The sequence below is a fragment of the Taudactylus pleione genome, unplaced genomic scaffold (assembly GCF_031769625.1).
Source record: "Taudactylus pleione unplaced genomic scaffold, aTauple2 ptg000850l, whole genome shotgun sequence".
Classification (NCBI taxonomy): Eukaryota; Metazoa; Chordata; class Amphibia; order Anura; family Myobatrachidae; genus Taudactylus; species Taudactylus pleione.
The window spans coordinates 862,640-881,063 of record NW_028285252.1 but is presented as its reverse complement, the minus strand read 5'-3'; the positions used below and the strand labels follow the sequence as shown (position 1 = coordinate 881,063).

The 18,424-nt window shown below is 46.5% G+C and overlaps 1 protein-coding gene across 1 annotated transcript in view; it reads right to left on the bottom strand.

Annotated features, from left to right (window-relative positions):
- AGPAT2 (1-acylglycerol-3-phosphate O-acyltransferase 2) overlaps positions 1 to 18,424 on the bottom strand; it is a 44,069-nt gene that overhangs the window by 7,784 nt on the left and 17,861 nt on the right. Inside the window, exons 3-4 of the mRNA XM_088458786.1 lie at positions 11,262 to 11,395; positions 291 to 466 (exon numbers count right to left, since the gene is read on the bottom strand). Of these exons, the coding sequence (XP_088314912.1) occupies positions 291 to 466; positions 11,262 to 11,395 (310 nt within the window). The remainder of the gene's footprint in view (positions 1 to 290; positions 467 to 11,261; positions 11,396 to 18,424) is intronic.

The window sequence follows — 18,424 nt, the reverse complement described above, 5'->3', positions numbered from 1 at the left end:
TGTATCTGGGCAACAGAACAGAGCATTTAAGCATAAATAAAATAAAATCGATCCTACAAACCCATTTCCCCTTTAATAATTAGCAGCAATAAATGCGTTTTACAAGACAATCTAAATGTAATTAAGTTTTGCCATCATATTTAGCAATAGACTAATAACGGGCAAAAATATTCCTGTTCCCTTAGGAGCTGCTGCCTAATGTGCGATGTGGTCTCACAGCCGCCGAGTCAGCGCTTTATTCTATGAATCTTGCTCTGGAGAACCTGCGGTTAGCAGTTGGCACAGCTCACATTGTCATCGATCATGGCTCGTGCCACCCCCGCCATCACAGCCTTGGCATCGCTGGTACGCTTCCTGTTGATGTAAATGACACCTCCCAGATAGGTGATCAGCCCCACCGAGCCGGCAAACAGCAATTCCTTCTTGGCGATCTGCACGCAGCGGTCTGGCAGGATCTCCATCAGACCTAGGCCGCGCACGCGGCAATACACAGAAGAGAAGGACGCTTATTACGCACTGTACTTTCTTTACATTATATTTTGCGGAATAGGACGGTTTCTGATATAATGATGGAAATATGGGCATGATATAAGCAGAAATACAGTCACGGCTGGACACCATCATATGCAAATAATGCAGCCATAATATACCTGAAGTAACAGAGGTGTGTAACCCCGCCCAGTGCGCTACCTGCATCATCCCATTCCTGACAAGTTACTGCCATAGAGTGGAACTAAAGGATAAGGGTCTATTTACTAAGCAGTGTTAGGAGACAAAGTGAAACGTGATAAGGTACCAGCCAATCAGCTCCTAACTGTCATCTCACAGGCTGTGTTTGAAAAATGACAGTTGGGAGCTGATTGGCTGGTACCTTATCACTTTTCACTCTGTCTCCTAACACTGCTTAGTACATAGACCCCTTAAGTCTGTACATATTTCCAAAGTATGTAAAGGGCATGAACCTATGGGGACATTATCTGTGCTACAGAATGATGCTGCACCGTGACCGCCGCCATTGTGCGTTACATGAGACCATTTGCAGCTGACAGCGATTAGACGTTTCTTCCTCAGTCACTGCAATTTGTCGGCTCATTTGCTTCTGCCATTCTGACACTGTAACAGGCTCCTGTGTCCCGGCCATCGGAGGGATCTATCCAAAGTGATGAAAGCAATAAATAAAGGCCGGCGTTCATACATTGCGGCCATACAGGGGCTGTATATTGTATGCAATGTTCTCCATCAGAAGTAGTCCAGGTGTACAGAGCATTATCTGAAGGATCCAGGTTACAGTCACATTTTTTTTTTAATGATACAGGTCACCCCGCTCTACTACTAAAGTTTTTTGCTTTTTTGGGGGGTGGGGGGGTGAATTAGGTCCCTTTTAAATATCTTCTGAAGATGGTGGAGCTTTACTATCGTGGTCATTCTTGGGCAGGGCAGAAGCCAAGGCCTGACTGACAGGCTAGCAATCTTTTACAACATTTTGGTACTGATTGGTGGATACAGACACAGGCACGTGGTCGGTAATTTCACACCAAGAGTAGCGGGCAGCTTACCATCTAACATTTCTGTAATTTAGACAGAACTATAATAGCGAAACAGAGGCAATTTATTCACTTTGGTTGTTTTATATTAGGGTGATGCAGCCCTGTCCTCACTTTCACATCACTCATCTCCTGATATACTCTGTGCTGCTGGGGACCCTGCTCCTCCCACTATATAACGCTCAGTCTGTGGCTTCCTGTTGCTCCCAGTCAGGGGCATTTTAAGAGAGGAGGGGGCCCGTGTACACTCACCGTGCGGGGCCCCCTCCTCTCTCCCCGGTGGCTGGCAGCAGACTGATGCGGCTGGCCAGCCACTGGAGCATTAGTAGACTCTGAGCACTAGAGTGTGCCCGGGGTCTACTGCACAAGCGCAGAACACCGAAAAAATGGCCACGGCGGCCATTTTGCCAGTGTTCTGAGCAGCGCTGACACCCGACGCGGGACCACGGACAGGTAAGTTTAAAAAAATATGGGTGCAGTGTGTGTGGTGCCCCTCACCTTAACCCTCCCTCCTATTAGGTTTAGGCACTAAGGGCCTGATTCAGAGCCGGACGCTATTTGCGGTCGTTCGTCCAGAAAATAGGGGTGGCTATTCAAATGAACCGTTCGCTCTTTGCGGTTTGTTCACGCCTCTATGTCTGAACGAGCGAACAAAACTTGCGGTCGTTTTTTGAAACAATACGCCCCCTGGCCGCTCGCATCCTACGTCATGTCCGCTATTTATTAGATTAATCGAGTACATCGACCAGGGTATGAACTGCTCGCTATTCTTGTGGTTGGTTTTTGCTACCACAATTTTGCGAGCAGTTCTGACTATAAAATAACCCAGTGACGTGGTCAATGACGCTGCTGTATTAATTATGCACACCCTTAAAACGCCCGTTTTGACCTTTAAGCACGCCTGCGATCGGATCTCCACTCCCCGTTTTCAAGCACCTTCCCCTGTTACCACCCACATACGCCTCATCCTGCCACTCAAAATAGCAGGCATTCGCTATTTAGCGAACAAACGATTATCGGCGGCACTGACTGGTTCGCGCATGCGTATTACGATCCGTACGCATGTGCAGTTGGGCAAACATCGCTCGGAGCGAACGAGCGGCCGCTTACGAGCGGCTCTGAATCAGACCCCAAGTCTCCCCCCTTCGTTCCTAAACCTAACCTCCCCCCACCCCCCAAAACCTAACCCCGGAATGCTGCCTAAATCTAACCCTCCCCCCACCGCGGCTAACAGCTAAGACGTCCCGGCTTACCTCGTTCGGGATGGCGTCGGGATTAAGATAGGCATCGGTATTTCAATGCCTATTTTAAGTGCTGTGTCGGGCTTGCACCGTGGGTTTAGACCAGCGGCATCCCGTCCGCCGGTCTGCTAAATACATCCCCTGTTGGGTAGGTGGGAGTTGAATGCTAAACTGAAACTAAAACCTCAAACTAAAAACCAGGACCTTAGTCGGGCCCCCGAGGGACACTTTAGTCACAGGCATCACACACCCTAGGAAGCCATTAGCTCAGGAACGCTGACTTAGCTGAATTAGCAAACGCTGACCGCTTATTATAAATACAATACAAATGCTTTGATGCCAAAAGATTTTGGAAAATAAATATAAACGTCTGCTAGTCTGGGTGTGACGGGGTTAAGGAGAGCGCTTCCCCAGCTCTGTATGCTAATAGTTATATTTAATGAATCTTTAATAAGTTCTGCTGGAACAATTTGCTATCTAACGAAGCAGCGACTTTTATTAGAAATGAAGATCTTGAGATTAATTATATCCTTTAGATGAAAGGTTCCTCACATCTCCCAGGTTTTGTGGCCATGGATAGAGGTTGTGAAGCGGGGGACAGCCATAGCGGGCCCAGCCTAGAGCAGCCATAGCGGGCCCAGCCTAGAGCAGCCATAGCGGGCCCAGCCTAGAGCAGCCATAGCGGAGCAAGCCTAGAGCAGCCATAGCGGAGCAAGCCTAGAGCAGCCATAGCGGAGCAAGCCTAGAGCAGCCATAGCGGAGCAAGCCTAGAGCAGCCATAGCGGAGCAAGCCTAGAGCAGCCATAGCGGAGCAAGCCTAGAGCAGCCATAGCGGAGCAAGCCTAGAGCAGCCATAGCGGAGCAAGCCTAGAGCAGCCATAGCGGAGCAAGCCTAGAGCAGCCATAGCGGAGCAAGCCTAGAGCAGCCATAGCGGAGCAAGCCTAGAGCAGCCATAGCGGAGCAAGCCTAGAGCAGCCATAGCGGAGCAAGCCTAGAGCAGCCATAGCGGAGCAAGCCTAGAGCAGCCACAGCGGAGCAAGCCTAGAGCAGCCACAGCGGAGCAAGCCTAGAGCAGCCATAGCGGAGCAAGCCTAGAGCAGCCATAGCGGAGCAAGCCTAGAGCAGCCATAGCGGAGCAAGCCTAGAGCAGCCATAGCGGAGCAAGCCTAGAGCAGCCATAGCGGAGCAAGCCTAGAGCAGCCATAGCGGAGCAAGCCTAGAGCAACCATAGCGGAGCAAGCCTAGAGCAGCCATAGCGGGCCCAGCCTAGAGCAGCCATAGCGGGCCCAGCCTAGAGCAGCCATAGCGGGCCCAGCCTAGAGCAGCCATAGCGGGCCCAGCCTAGAGCAGCCATAGCGGGCCCAGCCTAGAGCAGCCATAGCGGGCCCAGCCTAGAGCAGCCATAGCGGGCCGAACCTAGCGCCTGCTTATCAGATTTATAAGCCTTGATCAAGCTATGATCAACAAGGATATTCTGCAAACATGCCCTGTTAGTGGCCCTTGAGGACAGACTAGGAAAAACACTTTATTACATTAAAAGGAAAATGTTCCGCAGACCCCACCTGAAAATGTCTCGGAACGCCTGTGGATAGCTGTGTGGCAGGTGGGTGGTTATCGGAGGGCGACAGACCCTTAGGTACATAAGCGAGTTATAAAACACGACAGTCTTATCAATACATAGAATTCACCATATGTATTAAAATGGTTGCAGCACATATGGGAAAGATCCGCTGAGGACCGTTGGCGCTGCTGTCCCCATAGTATTCTGTGAGGCTGTAATGTGCCAACTTTCCGGAGCTTCTGTCTGACATGCTTCCCTCTCCTTCCCCTCAGCTTGTGTATGTGCAACTCCCGGGTCATAAACCAGGAAGTCAGCGCAGCGCCGGGGCAGCTCCATATAGGAAGAGCTGTTCCGCGGAGGTAAGTACTCATGTATACGGGGTTATTAAATGCCGGTATGCACGCGATAGGGGCAGCGGCCATTTTCCCGTCGTTTGCGCATGCACAGTACAGAGAAAATGGCCGCCGGGGCCATTTTCCCGGTGACCTGTATTTACACTATAGACTCTGGGCACACTCTAGTGCCCAGAGTCTATAACTCCGGCGCTGGCCGTGCACAGCTCACTGCGCTGCCGGCCGCCGGGCGGAGAGGAGGGGGGACTGTGTCGGACACTGCACACGGGCCCCCTCCTCTCTAGAAACGCCCCTGATAATTAGTAATGTTGGAGTTGTGCACTTGTAATTCTTCTTTTTGTGGATGCAACAATAGTCCTCACAGGTAGCACTTCCCATTATATATATATTCAGGGTGTGCAGTCTAGGGCCCTTTTCTACATAAAGTAAAGGACTTGCTCAGCTCCGTTGTGACATCATTACGCCATGACATCATGTGCTCTGCACTTTTGGGCACAATATCATGGACGTGATGGAACCTAGAGCCAGGAGCTCGGATGGAAAGGCAATGCTGGGGGAAATCTGCAGAGAGCCTTCTCCAGCGTCTGGGGGTCGTGGGTCCTTCTGGTGGCTGAGCCATGCAGTGCATCCCCTTCACCGGCATCCCTGGGGACTGCGGCCCTGTACCTAACCCACCACCTCCCAGGCTTCAAACATGATATCGGTGTCCTGCCAGCAATGACACTGCCCCCAACCTGGTCTGCGGGGAACATTGCATCTCCTCTTACAGCGACCAGATAAATATATGTCCCTCTAACAAGGCGTCATATCTGCCATCTCCGGTGCACCATCCCGATTTCCGTAATGAGACACTGATTAAAATGTCTGCAACTAAGTGACGCGTTATCTCCATCTACTCCCCGAGGCGGCTTCTTGTCTGATCAGCGGCGCCCTGATAACACGGCGCATTCCTGAGCAGAAAACCTCTCGCCTTACACCAGACACTAAGATGATAATGATAGAATATTAGTCTCTGTCTCGCCGCGGATTTCTCAGGGTTTTCCTTAATAAAAGTAAAACTCCTCTCAGAAGTCGGAACAATCAATATTTTTCCTTGTAACACGGAATCTGAGCTTAGAAGCCGCGCTGGGCTCCAGCGAGACATCCATTTTATTCACCTGAATTATTTTACCTGCTCGTCCCGGCTGAACGAATCATCACAATCTGATGAGAGAGGAAGATCTATGCGCAGTCATGGCGGACAGAGAGCGTATTTTCTGCATGCGACCAAGCGCCTGATATTAGGTGCGGGAATAAGAGATCATTTTAGGCCTCAAATAAAAATTAGGGAAAGAGTCGTCACATTTATAAATTTATCGAGACGAATAAGCTCAGTTTTAAGGACGACCTGCAGAACAATACATCTATATACCGTAAGGCAGTGACGTGGGGTGAGGTAAATGGCTGGGGAGGCACTGGCAGTGACGTGCGGTGAGGTGAATGGCTGGGGAGGCACAGGCAGTGACGTGCGGTGCGGTAAATGGCTGGGGAGGCACTGGCAGTGACGTGCGGTGAGGTAAATGGCTGGGGAGGCACTGGCAGTGACATACGGTGAGGTAAATGGCTGGGGAGGCACTGGCAGTGACATACGGTGAGGTAAATGGCAGAGGAGGCACTGGCAGTGACGTGGGGTGAGGTAAATGGCTAGGGAGGCACTGGCAGTGACATACGGTGAGGTAAATGGCTGAGGAGGCACTGGCAGTGACGTGGGGTGAGGTAGATGGCTGGGGAGGCACTGGCAGTGACGTGGGGTGAGGTAAATGGCTGGGGAGGCACTGGCAGTGACGTGCGGTGAGGTGAATGGCTGGGGAGGCACAGGCAGTGACGTGCGGTGCGGTAAATGGCTGGGGAGGCACTGGCAGTGACGTGCGGTGCGGTAAATGGCTGGGGAGGCACTGGCAGTGACATACGGTGAGGTAAATGGCTGGGGAGGCACTGGCAGTGACGTGCGGTGAGGTAAATGGCTGGGGAGGCACTGGCAGTGACGTGCGGTGAGGCACATGGCTGAGGAGGCACTGGCAGTGACGTGCAGTGAGGTGAATGGCTGGGGAGGCACTGGCAGTGACGTGCAGTGAGGTGAATGGCTGGGGAGGCACTGGCAGTGACGTGCGGTGAGGTGAATGGCTGGGGAGGCACTGGCAGTGACGTGCGGTGAGGTAAATGGCTGGGGAGGCACTAGCAGTGACGTGCGGTGAGGTGAATGGCTGGGGAGGCACTGGCAGTGACGTGCGGTGCGGTAAATGGCTGGGGAGGCACTGGCAGTGACATACGGTGAGGTAAATGGCTGGGGAGGCACTGGCAGTGACATACGGTGAGGTAAATGGCTGGGGAGGCACTGGCAGTGACGTGCGGTGAGGTAAATGGCTGAGGAGGCACTGGCAGTGATGTGCAGTGAGGTGAATGGCTGGGGAGGCACTGGCAGTGACGTGCAGTGAGGTGAATGGCTGGGGAGGCACTGGCAGTGACGTGCGGTGAGGTAAATGGCTGGGGAGGCACTGGCTAGTATCAGAGTCAGAGTCACACATACATATATGACCCTGAGGGTACATGTGGGCATTATAAAGAGGTGCAGCAGGATATAGTGCTGGGAATTTGGTGAGTTTTGATCAGGGATGTGCAGATAAGGTAGCGAGGGGAGGCAGCGCCTCACCTGCCATAGACTTTTTACTCCAGAGTTTTGACTATAAAAATTATTAGAATAATACAAAGAGGATATTTATAATATTTTATTTCATTTTTTCTTATAATTTTTATAGTCAAAACTCTGGAGAATACTGAAGTATGACAGGAGGCTCTGCCTCACCTGACCGTACACCACTGCCACAAGGAGATGTAGGAGTATAATAGTACGGTTAGACCTGCGTTATAGGAAACAATTAACAATACATCTATATAAGGAGTATAATAGTACGGTTAGACCTGCACTATAGGAGACAAGTAACAATACATCTATATAAGGAGTATAATAGTACGGTTAGACCTGCACTATAGGAGACAAGTAACAATACATCTATATAAGGAGTATAATAGTACGGTTAGACCTGCACTATAGGAGACAAGTAAGAATACATCTATATGAGGAGTATAATACTACGGTTAGACCTGTGTTACAGGAGACAAGTAACAATACATTTATATAACGAGTATAATAGTACGGTTAGACCTGCGTTATAGGAGACAAGTAACAATACATCTATATGAGGAGTATAATAGTGCGCTTAGACCTGCGTTATAGGAAACAAGTAACAATACATCTATATAAGGAGTATAATAGTACGCTTAGACCTGCGTTATAGGAGACAATATATCTATATAAAGGAGTATAATAGTACGCTTAGACCTGCATTATAGGAGACAAGTAACAATACATCTATATGAGGAGTATAATAGTGCGCTTAGACCTGCGTTATAGGAAACAAGTAACAATACATCTATATAAGGAGTATAATAGTACGCTTAGACCTGCGTTATAGGAGACAATATATCTATATAAAGGAGTATAATAGTACGCTTAGACCTGCATTATAGGAGACAAGTAACAATACATCTATATAAGGAGTATAATAGTATGGTTAGACCTGCGTTATAGGAGACAATATATCTATATAAAGGAGTATAATAGTACTCTTATACCTGCGTTATAGGAGACAAGTAACAATACATCTATATAAGGAGTATAATAGTACGCTTAGACCTGCATTATAGGAGACAAGTAACAATACATCTATATAAGGAGTATAATAGTACGCTTAGACCTGCATTATAGGAGACAAGTAACAATACATCTATATAAGGAGTATAATAGTATGGTTAGACCTGCGTTATAGGAGACAAGTAACAATACATCTATATAAGGAGTATAATAGTACGCTTAGACCTGCATTATAGGAGACAATATATCTATATAAAGGAGTATAATAGTACGCTTAGACCTGCATTATAGGAGACAAGTAACAATACATCTATATAAGGAGTATAATAGTATGGTTAGACCTGCGTTATAGGAGACAATATATCTATATAAAGGAGTATAATAGTACGGTTAGACCTGTGTTATAGGAGACAATATATCTATATAAAGGAGTATAATAGTACGCTTAGACCTGCACTATAGGAGACAAGTAACAATACATCTATATAAAGAGTATAATAGTACTCTTAGACCTGCACTATAGGAGACAAGTAACAATACATCTATATAAAGGAGTATAATAGTACTCTTAGACCTGCACTATAGGACACAAGTAACAATACATCTATATAAGGAGTATAATAGTACGGTTAGACCTGCACTATAGGAGACAAGTAACAATACATCTATATAAGGAGTATAATAGTACGGTTAGACCTGTGTTATAGGAGACAAGTAACAATACATCTATATAAGGAGTATAATAGTACGCTTAGACCTGCGTTATAGGAGACAATATATCTATATAAGGAGTATAATAGTACGGTTAGACCTGTGTTACAGGAGACAATACATCTATATAAGGAGTATAATAGTACGCTTAGACCTGCATTATAGGAGACAATATATCTATATAAGGAGTATAATAGTACGCTTAGACCTGCATTATAGGAGACAATATATCTATATAAGGAGTATAATAGTACGGTTAGACCTGCGTTATAGGAGACAATATATCTATATAAGGAGTATAATAGTACGGCTAGACTTGGCAGTGCCAGTAGGATATGAATGACAATGGGGCAGCAGGTCACCAGGGCTTGTACTGAACAGGAGAACAATATACGTGGTTTAGCATTCCTATGGGCACTTCAGGCCAGCAAGGAGATTAGCTAAAGTGGATGCTATAAATGGAGTGACGTACTGTACATGGACAGTTTAAAAGCGCTCAGTCATGTCAGGAGGGAGACGCGTCACTTCCCCATTGGTGATGTACCATTTGGGGGAACGCGTAGAAAAGCCTGAAAGGAACCAAATCTAATCGCCACATTTCTTGGCCCACTATTCCCTGCTAGCCACCGACATCAGAGACACAAGGCCTAACCATTCCCTACCAGCCACTGACATCAGAGACACAAGGCCTAACCATTCCCTACCAGCCAATGACATCACTGAGAAACAAGGCCTAACCATTCCCTAACAGCCAATGACATCACTGAGACACAAGGCCTAACCATTCCCTACCAGCCAATGACATCACTGAGACACAAGGCCTAACCATTCCCTACCAGCCACTGACATCACTGAGACACCAGGCCTAACCATTCCCTACCAGCCACTGACATCACTGAGACACCAGGCCTAACCATTCCCTACCAGCCACTGACATCACTGAGACACCAGGCCTAACCATTCCCTACCAGCCAATGACACCACTGAGACACAAGGCCTAACCATTCCCTACTAGCCAATGACACCACTGAGACACAAGCCTAATCATTCCCTACTAGCCAATGACATGACTGAGACACAAGCCTAATCATTCCCTACTTGCCAATTACATCGCTGAATCACGAGGCCTAACCATTCCCTACTAGCCAGTGACATCACTGAGACACAAGGCCTAACCATACCCTACTAGCCTAATACATAACTGAGACACAAGGCCTAACCATACCCTACTAGCCAGTGACATCACTGAGACACAAGGCCTAACCATACCCTACTAGCCTAATACATAACTGAGACACAAGGCCTAACCATACCCTACTAGCCTAATACATAACTGAGACACAAGGCCTAACCATACCCTACTAGCCGAAGACATAACTGAGACACAAGGCCTAAGCATTCCCTGCTAGCCAATGACATCACTGAGCTATGAGGCCTAACCATTCCCTGCCAGCCAGTGACCTCATTAAGGCATTAGACCTAACTATTCCCTACCAACAAGTGACAGCCCCTAAGCATGAAGCCTACCAGCCAGTGACTTCACTGAGGCCTTTTCATTCCCTACCAGCCAGTGACTTCACTGAGGCCTCTTCATTCCCTATCAGTCAGTGAGATCACCGAGGCATGAGGCCTACTGACTCACTAGGATCGAGTGCTAGTGCTAATGTATGGATAGGCTGCAATCATACGATACGGCTTCTGCCACCATATACAGTAACTGTGTGTAAGTGACAATAATGGTTTTAACAGGTGACGTCACCTCTGTATTAGGAACCTACAGATGTCAGACACTTTGGGTTGATTATAAAACAAGAGCTGCCAGGTTCCTTGTCAGACACATGAATGTTTTGGCAGTTTTGCAATCAGACGATCAGAGTTGCCACAAACACCACAAAGCACCTAAACACTTTACCAATATACAGATTATACACAGATTAGATGCTATATACATTTCAGAGCCATACAAACACATTTTAGGGGCTATTGGGGGGTATCTATTTATAAATATGTAATCAGACCCAATAGAAGGACAGATGTGATTGCAGCAGTCACTCTATCCAGTGACACGAGAACCCATCTCTGGGTCCCGCAGGGTTTGGGAATCACAGACAGAATTAGAAGACTACGCGGGATTGGACAACACGGACGTCACTTCTCACCCATCATGTCCAGGACGCTCTGATGATTGGATATAATGACACAGGGCCCGTCCATCTGAAAGTTCTCCAGGCCCTTCACCTCAAACCGCACCCCGAAAAAATACTTCAAGGTACGCACAAAGGACCGGATTATCCTGAGGAGAAAATAAACGATAATGTTTCAGGAACTCATCGGCGGATATTACATTTTATGTCAATGAGGAATTCCAGCCGTTTCAATTAAACGAATATCTATCTATTACAGTAATCTGTCTAATGAGGGCAGCGATCAATGGAATGTAAAACATTCCTGTGTATACAGACCGACATGGTGAATTAGGAGAGATTGATTCATATATAACAGTGCTGCTATCTAAGTGGAACACAAAATGACCGAATGAGCTCCTGCATTGCGTGCACAGAAAATAAATAAGTATATTCGCCTGTACGCATCGTACATTTTCAGTGCGCACTTGCACCAGCCTATACTTGGGGCAAATTATGCGCCTGAAGTGTATTTCCACTTACACCCAACTCTTTACTGCCCGCAGCTGCGTTGACACGAACCTAGGTGAACGCCTACTCCATTGCAAGTGAAGGTGTGACTGATAGCTCACCCATAACTGCGCAGGCTCGCCCCGGAGGAATCACGCAAGATACATTACACAAACATGCGTACAGATTAAGCACCAGGCCATAAGGGGTATATTTACTAAAGTGAGAGTTTTTATAAGTGGAGATGTTGCCCATAGCAACCAGATTCTACTTAACATTTATCTAGCACCTTCTAGAAGATAATAGCTGGATTCTGATTGGTTGCTATGGGCAACATCTCCATTTCTACAAACTCTCACTGTAATTAATATACCCCTATATCTCTTCGTCAGGTAACGATAAAGGAACTTCAACAGAGTCTCCTTATGCAACATTGAAAGTAATTGTCAAATTATTATTTTCCCAACCAGTTATCATTAATGCTACAGAACATTTTGTGTTAAATGATAGAGACAAATAATTGTCTCAGAAAGAAATGAGCTGGAAATTTCAGCTAACACAGACACCCCACAGGCTAAATGAAGGTTCTGAAATATCCCAATTCCATGTAAAGTGTAAATATGTACCTCATAATGTCCCACCCTGTAAGGACTTATACTCCTCAAACGTCTTCTGAGGTTTACCCTCCTTTTTTACCTCTGCAATCTCCCCACCGCTTAACATGATGATGATGATGCCGCCTTTTGAGGATGATACTATTTCAAATAAATTCTGTCTCAATGTTTTCAAAATACAATGCGGACCATGCGAAAATGGAGGCCAACACCACTCTTAGGCTACAACAATATGGCTGCTGCCTTATGATTTACATATTTATATGAAGTTTTCACATGTTTATATGACAATAATGAAACACATCAAAAGAGAAAGAGAACGGGTGGTCACGATATTAAATATAAAGCAGTTTCCATTTATCTTGACATTACAGCTAAATAGAGGATCGGTCTGCAAATATTTCGCCCACATATAGTACAGATTGGTTTGATTTCATTGGGTTATTGGGTTGCTGAACTTCACCAGGGCTAAAGCCCTGTACACACTGGACGATTTATTTGAACGATAGTGACATCTTTCAACTATATATATCGTTCAAATCGTCCAGTGTGTATGCGCACTTACCAACGAACGATGCGAGCTCCCGCGGATCATTAACGATATCCCTAGTCGTCTCTACATGCAGTTTAATCTGGGGATATCGTTAATGATGTCATGCTGCCGAATGCAGCATGGCCCCGCCCCCCCTGCCGTCATTTCGGCAAGCGTGTGTGCACCCTCGCTGGCCCGCCACATCAGACATCGCTGGATACACACATCGTCTAGTGTGTACCCAGCTTCAGTCTACATCGTCTGTGGTACCAATAAAATGGAGCCCAGACTTCAACATGGCGGATAAGATTGTTGCCATTACCTAGAAATGATTGCTTCTGTATAAGTGTCACATTAGCAGAGATCATCGCCTGAGGCGGACCACGGGCTCGGTGTACCCACATTCAGCGGTGAGCCGCACATACGCACTTGGCACAGACCAGCTGTTAAATTAATGTAACAGGCCTCATTCAGATTCCTGGAAGCGGAGACACCTGGTGCATGCACGGAACGGACCACGGAGCGCGTGTTAGTATTTCATTATTTAATTACCACTATTAAGGCTACTATATATTTTACCCATGTAATAAGCACCCCCTTCCCTTGAAGATGTTTATACACTAGATGAAACGCGTTGGTTTATTGGTCATTTATTGCAGATCACTTGAAGTAATTTTCCGAGGACATATACGCAAGCGGTTTTCACTATTTTATTGATGTATCAAGATTTTATACCTTCTGATTCTTTTAAGGTAGTTTTAAAAATAACAACACACTATGAGCCTGGGGAAATAGCCCACGATTTGGCCCCAGGTTTATTGTGATGGCTTCTATGGTTCCCCCTACACCCCAGGAGTAAGGAGATGACATCCACCTGACATAGGAAGGACTTCAAGACAAACATAAGATTATATCATGTGAGCTAGTTTGTGCCTGTAACGTGGTACGAGGGTAATTTGCACAGCTATGTACACACAATATTTGATTTTGAACATACAGTATTACAACCAATTCATCATCATGCTCACAACAAAATACAGTGTATAATCTGCGCAGTGATTTTACGCTCGCCTATTTATAAGTGATGAAGGTTCTTACACAACCAATAGACCCTCGCTTCATAAATGTGAAGGATCAACCTCAAAATGAAAAGGAAAACAATAGCGCTCTCTGCGTAACAAGGGAATGGTTTACGTGCCCTTATTAAGTGAGTTTCCAATGACCTATTGTAACAACATACAAGAGGATGGCTGGCACCAGATGATCACTGATCCATCTCAGGGGCGGCAGACCCATGTCTAGTCTCCATTCAGGCCCCCTCCTCTCTCACTGTGCCAGAATCCTGTGCATGCGTTGGTCTCCAGGAACATGGCGGCCGCAACATTTTCTGCAGTGCTGACACCAGACTGGTAAGTTTAATGCATGGGTGCAGTGTGTGCCCCTCTGGACCCAAGGGCACGTGTGCACCCATTATAGATAGACTGATTAGTCAGTGGGGTATCACTGATAGGCATGTACAGTAAGTCTAGAGGGTGTAGCTGTGTCCCTCTAGGCCAGGGTGGTCCTCCAGCTGCTGTGGAACTACAAATCCCAGCATGCTCTGCCACTATTTTTGCATGTCCTAATAGCTAAACTGTGGCATGGAATGCTGGGATGTGTAGTTCCACAGCAGCTGGAGTGCTGCAAGTTGAATACCCCGGGCTCTAGGCCGGGCCTGCCAGCGCTCCCTACTGGTTGGGAACACTGACAGAAGATGGACACCATCACTATGGGCAGACGTCTGGCATACTGGCTGAGCTACAACATGGCCCTAATCCTATGTGAACGGGTTGGAGGCAAGAACACTGCAAGACCGACCTTTACTAAAGCCTACGTTTTACCGAAATATATGTATATATAGCAGCCATGCTCCCCCTCAGTGACAAGCACCACTCAGAGGCCGAGGCTCGGCCAGGCGGTAAGCCACAAGTCCATTATCCTGTTGTGAAATCACAGATCCACAACGATGCACCAGCGCAGTGTCAGGAAAGTGCGCTGTATTACAGGTTCCTTCTTTCTGCCCTTTTATCCTCAGTGAACATTTAATTTAAGCAACAATAAACTTATATTAGTCTTCAGAACACTTATTGCGCACATCAGAGGCAGTATAAACCCCGCTCATTGCGTCAGCTCATCCTCCATCACTGCTCTGGCTACACGCAGCCGTTATCTCCACCCGCGCTCTGGACAGGAGTCGTCGCTCGCTGCTCCCTACACCCAGGGGAGTAGCGAAGGTGGTTCCGGTGGAGCATGAGCCCCGGGCACCAAAATGGACATGGGCGCTACTCAGTATGACACATCTGAGGTAAAGTCCTAAACTTAAATGATAAGGTATGAGATTAAACAAAGTCACTGCTTTGCTATGTAAAGTAATGAGGTGTTCCCAGGCATGACCACAAAGGGCTCTATTTACTACAATCCGCATATTGAATGCGGATTGTAGTGTGATATTACCGAGTGAATTCGCATTGCGAATTCAGGCAATATCACAGGGATTTACTATAAATCCCTTGCAGGGACAGAGCTTGCGATAAAGCTCTGTCCCTGCGGATCCCATCCGCACTCTAGTCGCGGTATTTTCGGAAAAAATACCGTGACTAAGAGCCCGCGCATGCGCCGACCGACCACCGCTACTACCCCCCACGACGCTAAGCCCCGCCCCCGGTGCTAAGCCCCGCCCCCCGCGATCGCGGACCCCCCCTCCCTTCATTACACTTACCTGCATCCTCCTGGCCTCCGGTGATCTTCTCCGGGCTTCCCAATCAGGTGATCTCCCATACTGCACTGGGACCCGATCACCTGATGACCGGGCCCCAGTGCACTGTGGGAGACCAGCTGACCGGAGAGGAGCCATCACCGGAGGCCCGATCACCGGTCCCTGGATTCAGGTAAGGAAAAAAAAAAATGTTTAATTTTTTTTTTTTTTCTTTTTTTTACAGTAATCAGCTTGCGGTCTGCTTAGACCACACAGCTGATTACTGGTACCGGCTCCCGCCTCTGCTCTCTCCGTTAGAGCAGAGTGGGAGCCCGGTAACCGGGGGAGACCCTGGATAACGCCACCTCCAGGTGGCGTTATTATCACAGGGCTTCCCCCGGTATTTTTTTACAATTTATTTTTAGTAATTGTGGTCGGATCACATTTCCCATTACAATTATGGGAAATGCGATCTGCTTTACTAAAAATAAGTGATACTGGGGGTTGGAGTAGAATTTTACTAATTCTACTCCAATTGCCCTGTAATAACTACAGGTGATACTAAAATAATGTGAAAAGGGTGTGAAAACACAAAAACAGCCTCTATCACTTTATTTTAGTAAAAATAATGTTAATAAATAGAGCCCAAAGTGTTATTTGAAAGGTCTTTTAAAATATATTAGACCTGAAATAATAATAATAATGGTGGTAGACAGAACATGGTTAGTAGTACTCACAGTACTATAGGTGCACTGTATATTAGGAGCATAGCCACTCCAGTGACTGCAATGGGGTGCACAGCTTATTACTGCAATTACTGCCCCAAGCCGCTGATTTCATGTTTAGCTATATTACGTAGATAATTCTGTGTAGTATATGCAGCTTTCGTTATTTCAAGATGTTTAGTAAATTCTCCGGCACTTATTCTCCTGCACTTTTACAATTTATATTTGCTCTAATTTATGAAAATTGGGGGGAAAAAAAAAATCAGAAACAGCGACATTGTATTTTGTTTATTTCAAGAAACATTGTAGTTTCTTATTCAAATGTTTTATTGTATTCAATTCTTGAATGTATAACAATTTTTCGCTGTTCAATAAATAGATTAATAAAAAAATAAAAAATAAATAAGCTGCGCACCCTGTGGAATCTCACTCTAGCACATGTACTCTGTCAGTTTACGTTAAATGATCAGAATATATAATACAATCTCCTCTATTGAGTAATAACAATGATTCAAAGGAGATAAAAGTCAGATCCTAGGTGCTATACATAAATAAAGCAGCTTAGTGTCAGATAGTGCCTCACCGAAGCATTCTATTACCCCAATGGGGCCTCAATGCCCAGCGTGGTACTGCCACTGTTTGCTCTTTTTCTCTTCACTTCAGTATTGCCCCTCAGGCTGGCCATACCCCACTGTCACAGTTCAGTACAGTACAGGGAAGAGGGACGGTATGACCTGCACTTTCTCTGGGCACCCTGGTTCCACGCTAGTCCTTTGCCTACACCTGTAAGTTCCTCCTGCGTATGAGGGATCGGGTAGGGAGAGGGGGGGGTTACTAATGAGAGGAACAAAAGAGAATCGGAAGGACAAGAGGATATAAATCTATATTGGTTCAATCCCGCTTCCTACACTGGACACAGGGGTCTGATGAAGAAACTAATATACGGCGGTTTGCGGAGCACATTTTGCATACATTTTCGCACTGCGCACGTTCTGTCAGACGTCGTATGGGAAACGCGCAGTCATGAGCATTTCAGTCACATCTCCACTTACAATAAAAGTGACGCCCATGCACGCAAGCCCAGCTCGGGGAGGGTGTGTTGACGCAACTGTGGGTTGTGATTGTTAGATACAAGTACAAATATGCCTGTAAGCGCGCCCTGATGATGGCGACTAGAACCAAACCCATCGTACATAGAGCGGGGGCGCAATGCAAGGTACATACAACTCAGTAGGTCTGCAAAATATGATGCATTTATTTTTTCCCCCCATCAAACTCTAAGAGCCGTATTCAATATGAGCCGCGATACTTTTTCGCGGCCCGGACTTTCCGCCTACTTCGCCTGTTTGGCAGGCGGAAAAGTATCGATTTACCCCGTATTCAATATGAAAGTACACGAAAACGGGACTCGGCGAAACTGAAACAGGCGGAAAGTGATGTCAGATTTGGGGAAATCAGTCTGACACCCCCCAAATGATGCTCTGACATGGGGGTTCACTATGGTACCCCCCGATTTGGCTTGCTGAAGGTATTTTGGTTTTTTAAACGGGCTCAATAGCTGCTAAATAGCGTTTTTCTATACGTGGTGCAGAATAGTATTCAGGAGTATTTTTTTCTGAAAATAACTTATCCCAGCAAATTTGGGGTACTTGAAAATGGGGGTCAGCATATTTAAAAGATGCTAAAGTGAAGTTTAAAAAATCGTGAAAAATCCACCTGCCGCAAACACCTGCAATAAAAAAAACACCTGGGGCATACTTGGGGACCCCCCCAGAGTAAACTTCGCTAGTTTTTAACTTTGTACCCCCAATTTTTTTTTTCCTCCCCCTTTTTTTGGGGGGTCCTTTTTTTTTTTTTACATGTTGACACAGATTACCTTTGGGGGACTGTCTTGAGACTGCACGGGGGTTCCCGCAACGTTGCACCCCAAAACCCCAATTCTGCACTTTTTTCCGCCTGCTATTCATAGGCGAAACTTTTTCGCCTGGTACATTGCATCGACTATCCACCTAGGCGGAAAGTCCTTCAAATTGAATATGGGGCAAAACCCAAACAGGCGAAAATGACGTCGTCACCCACGAAAA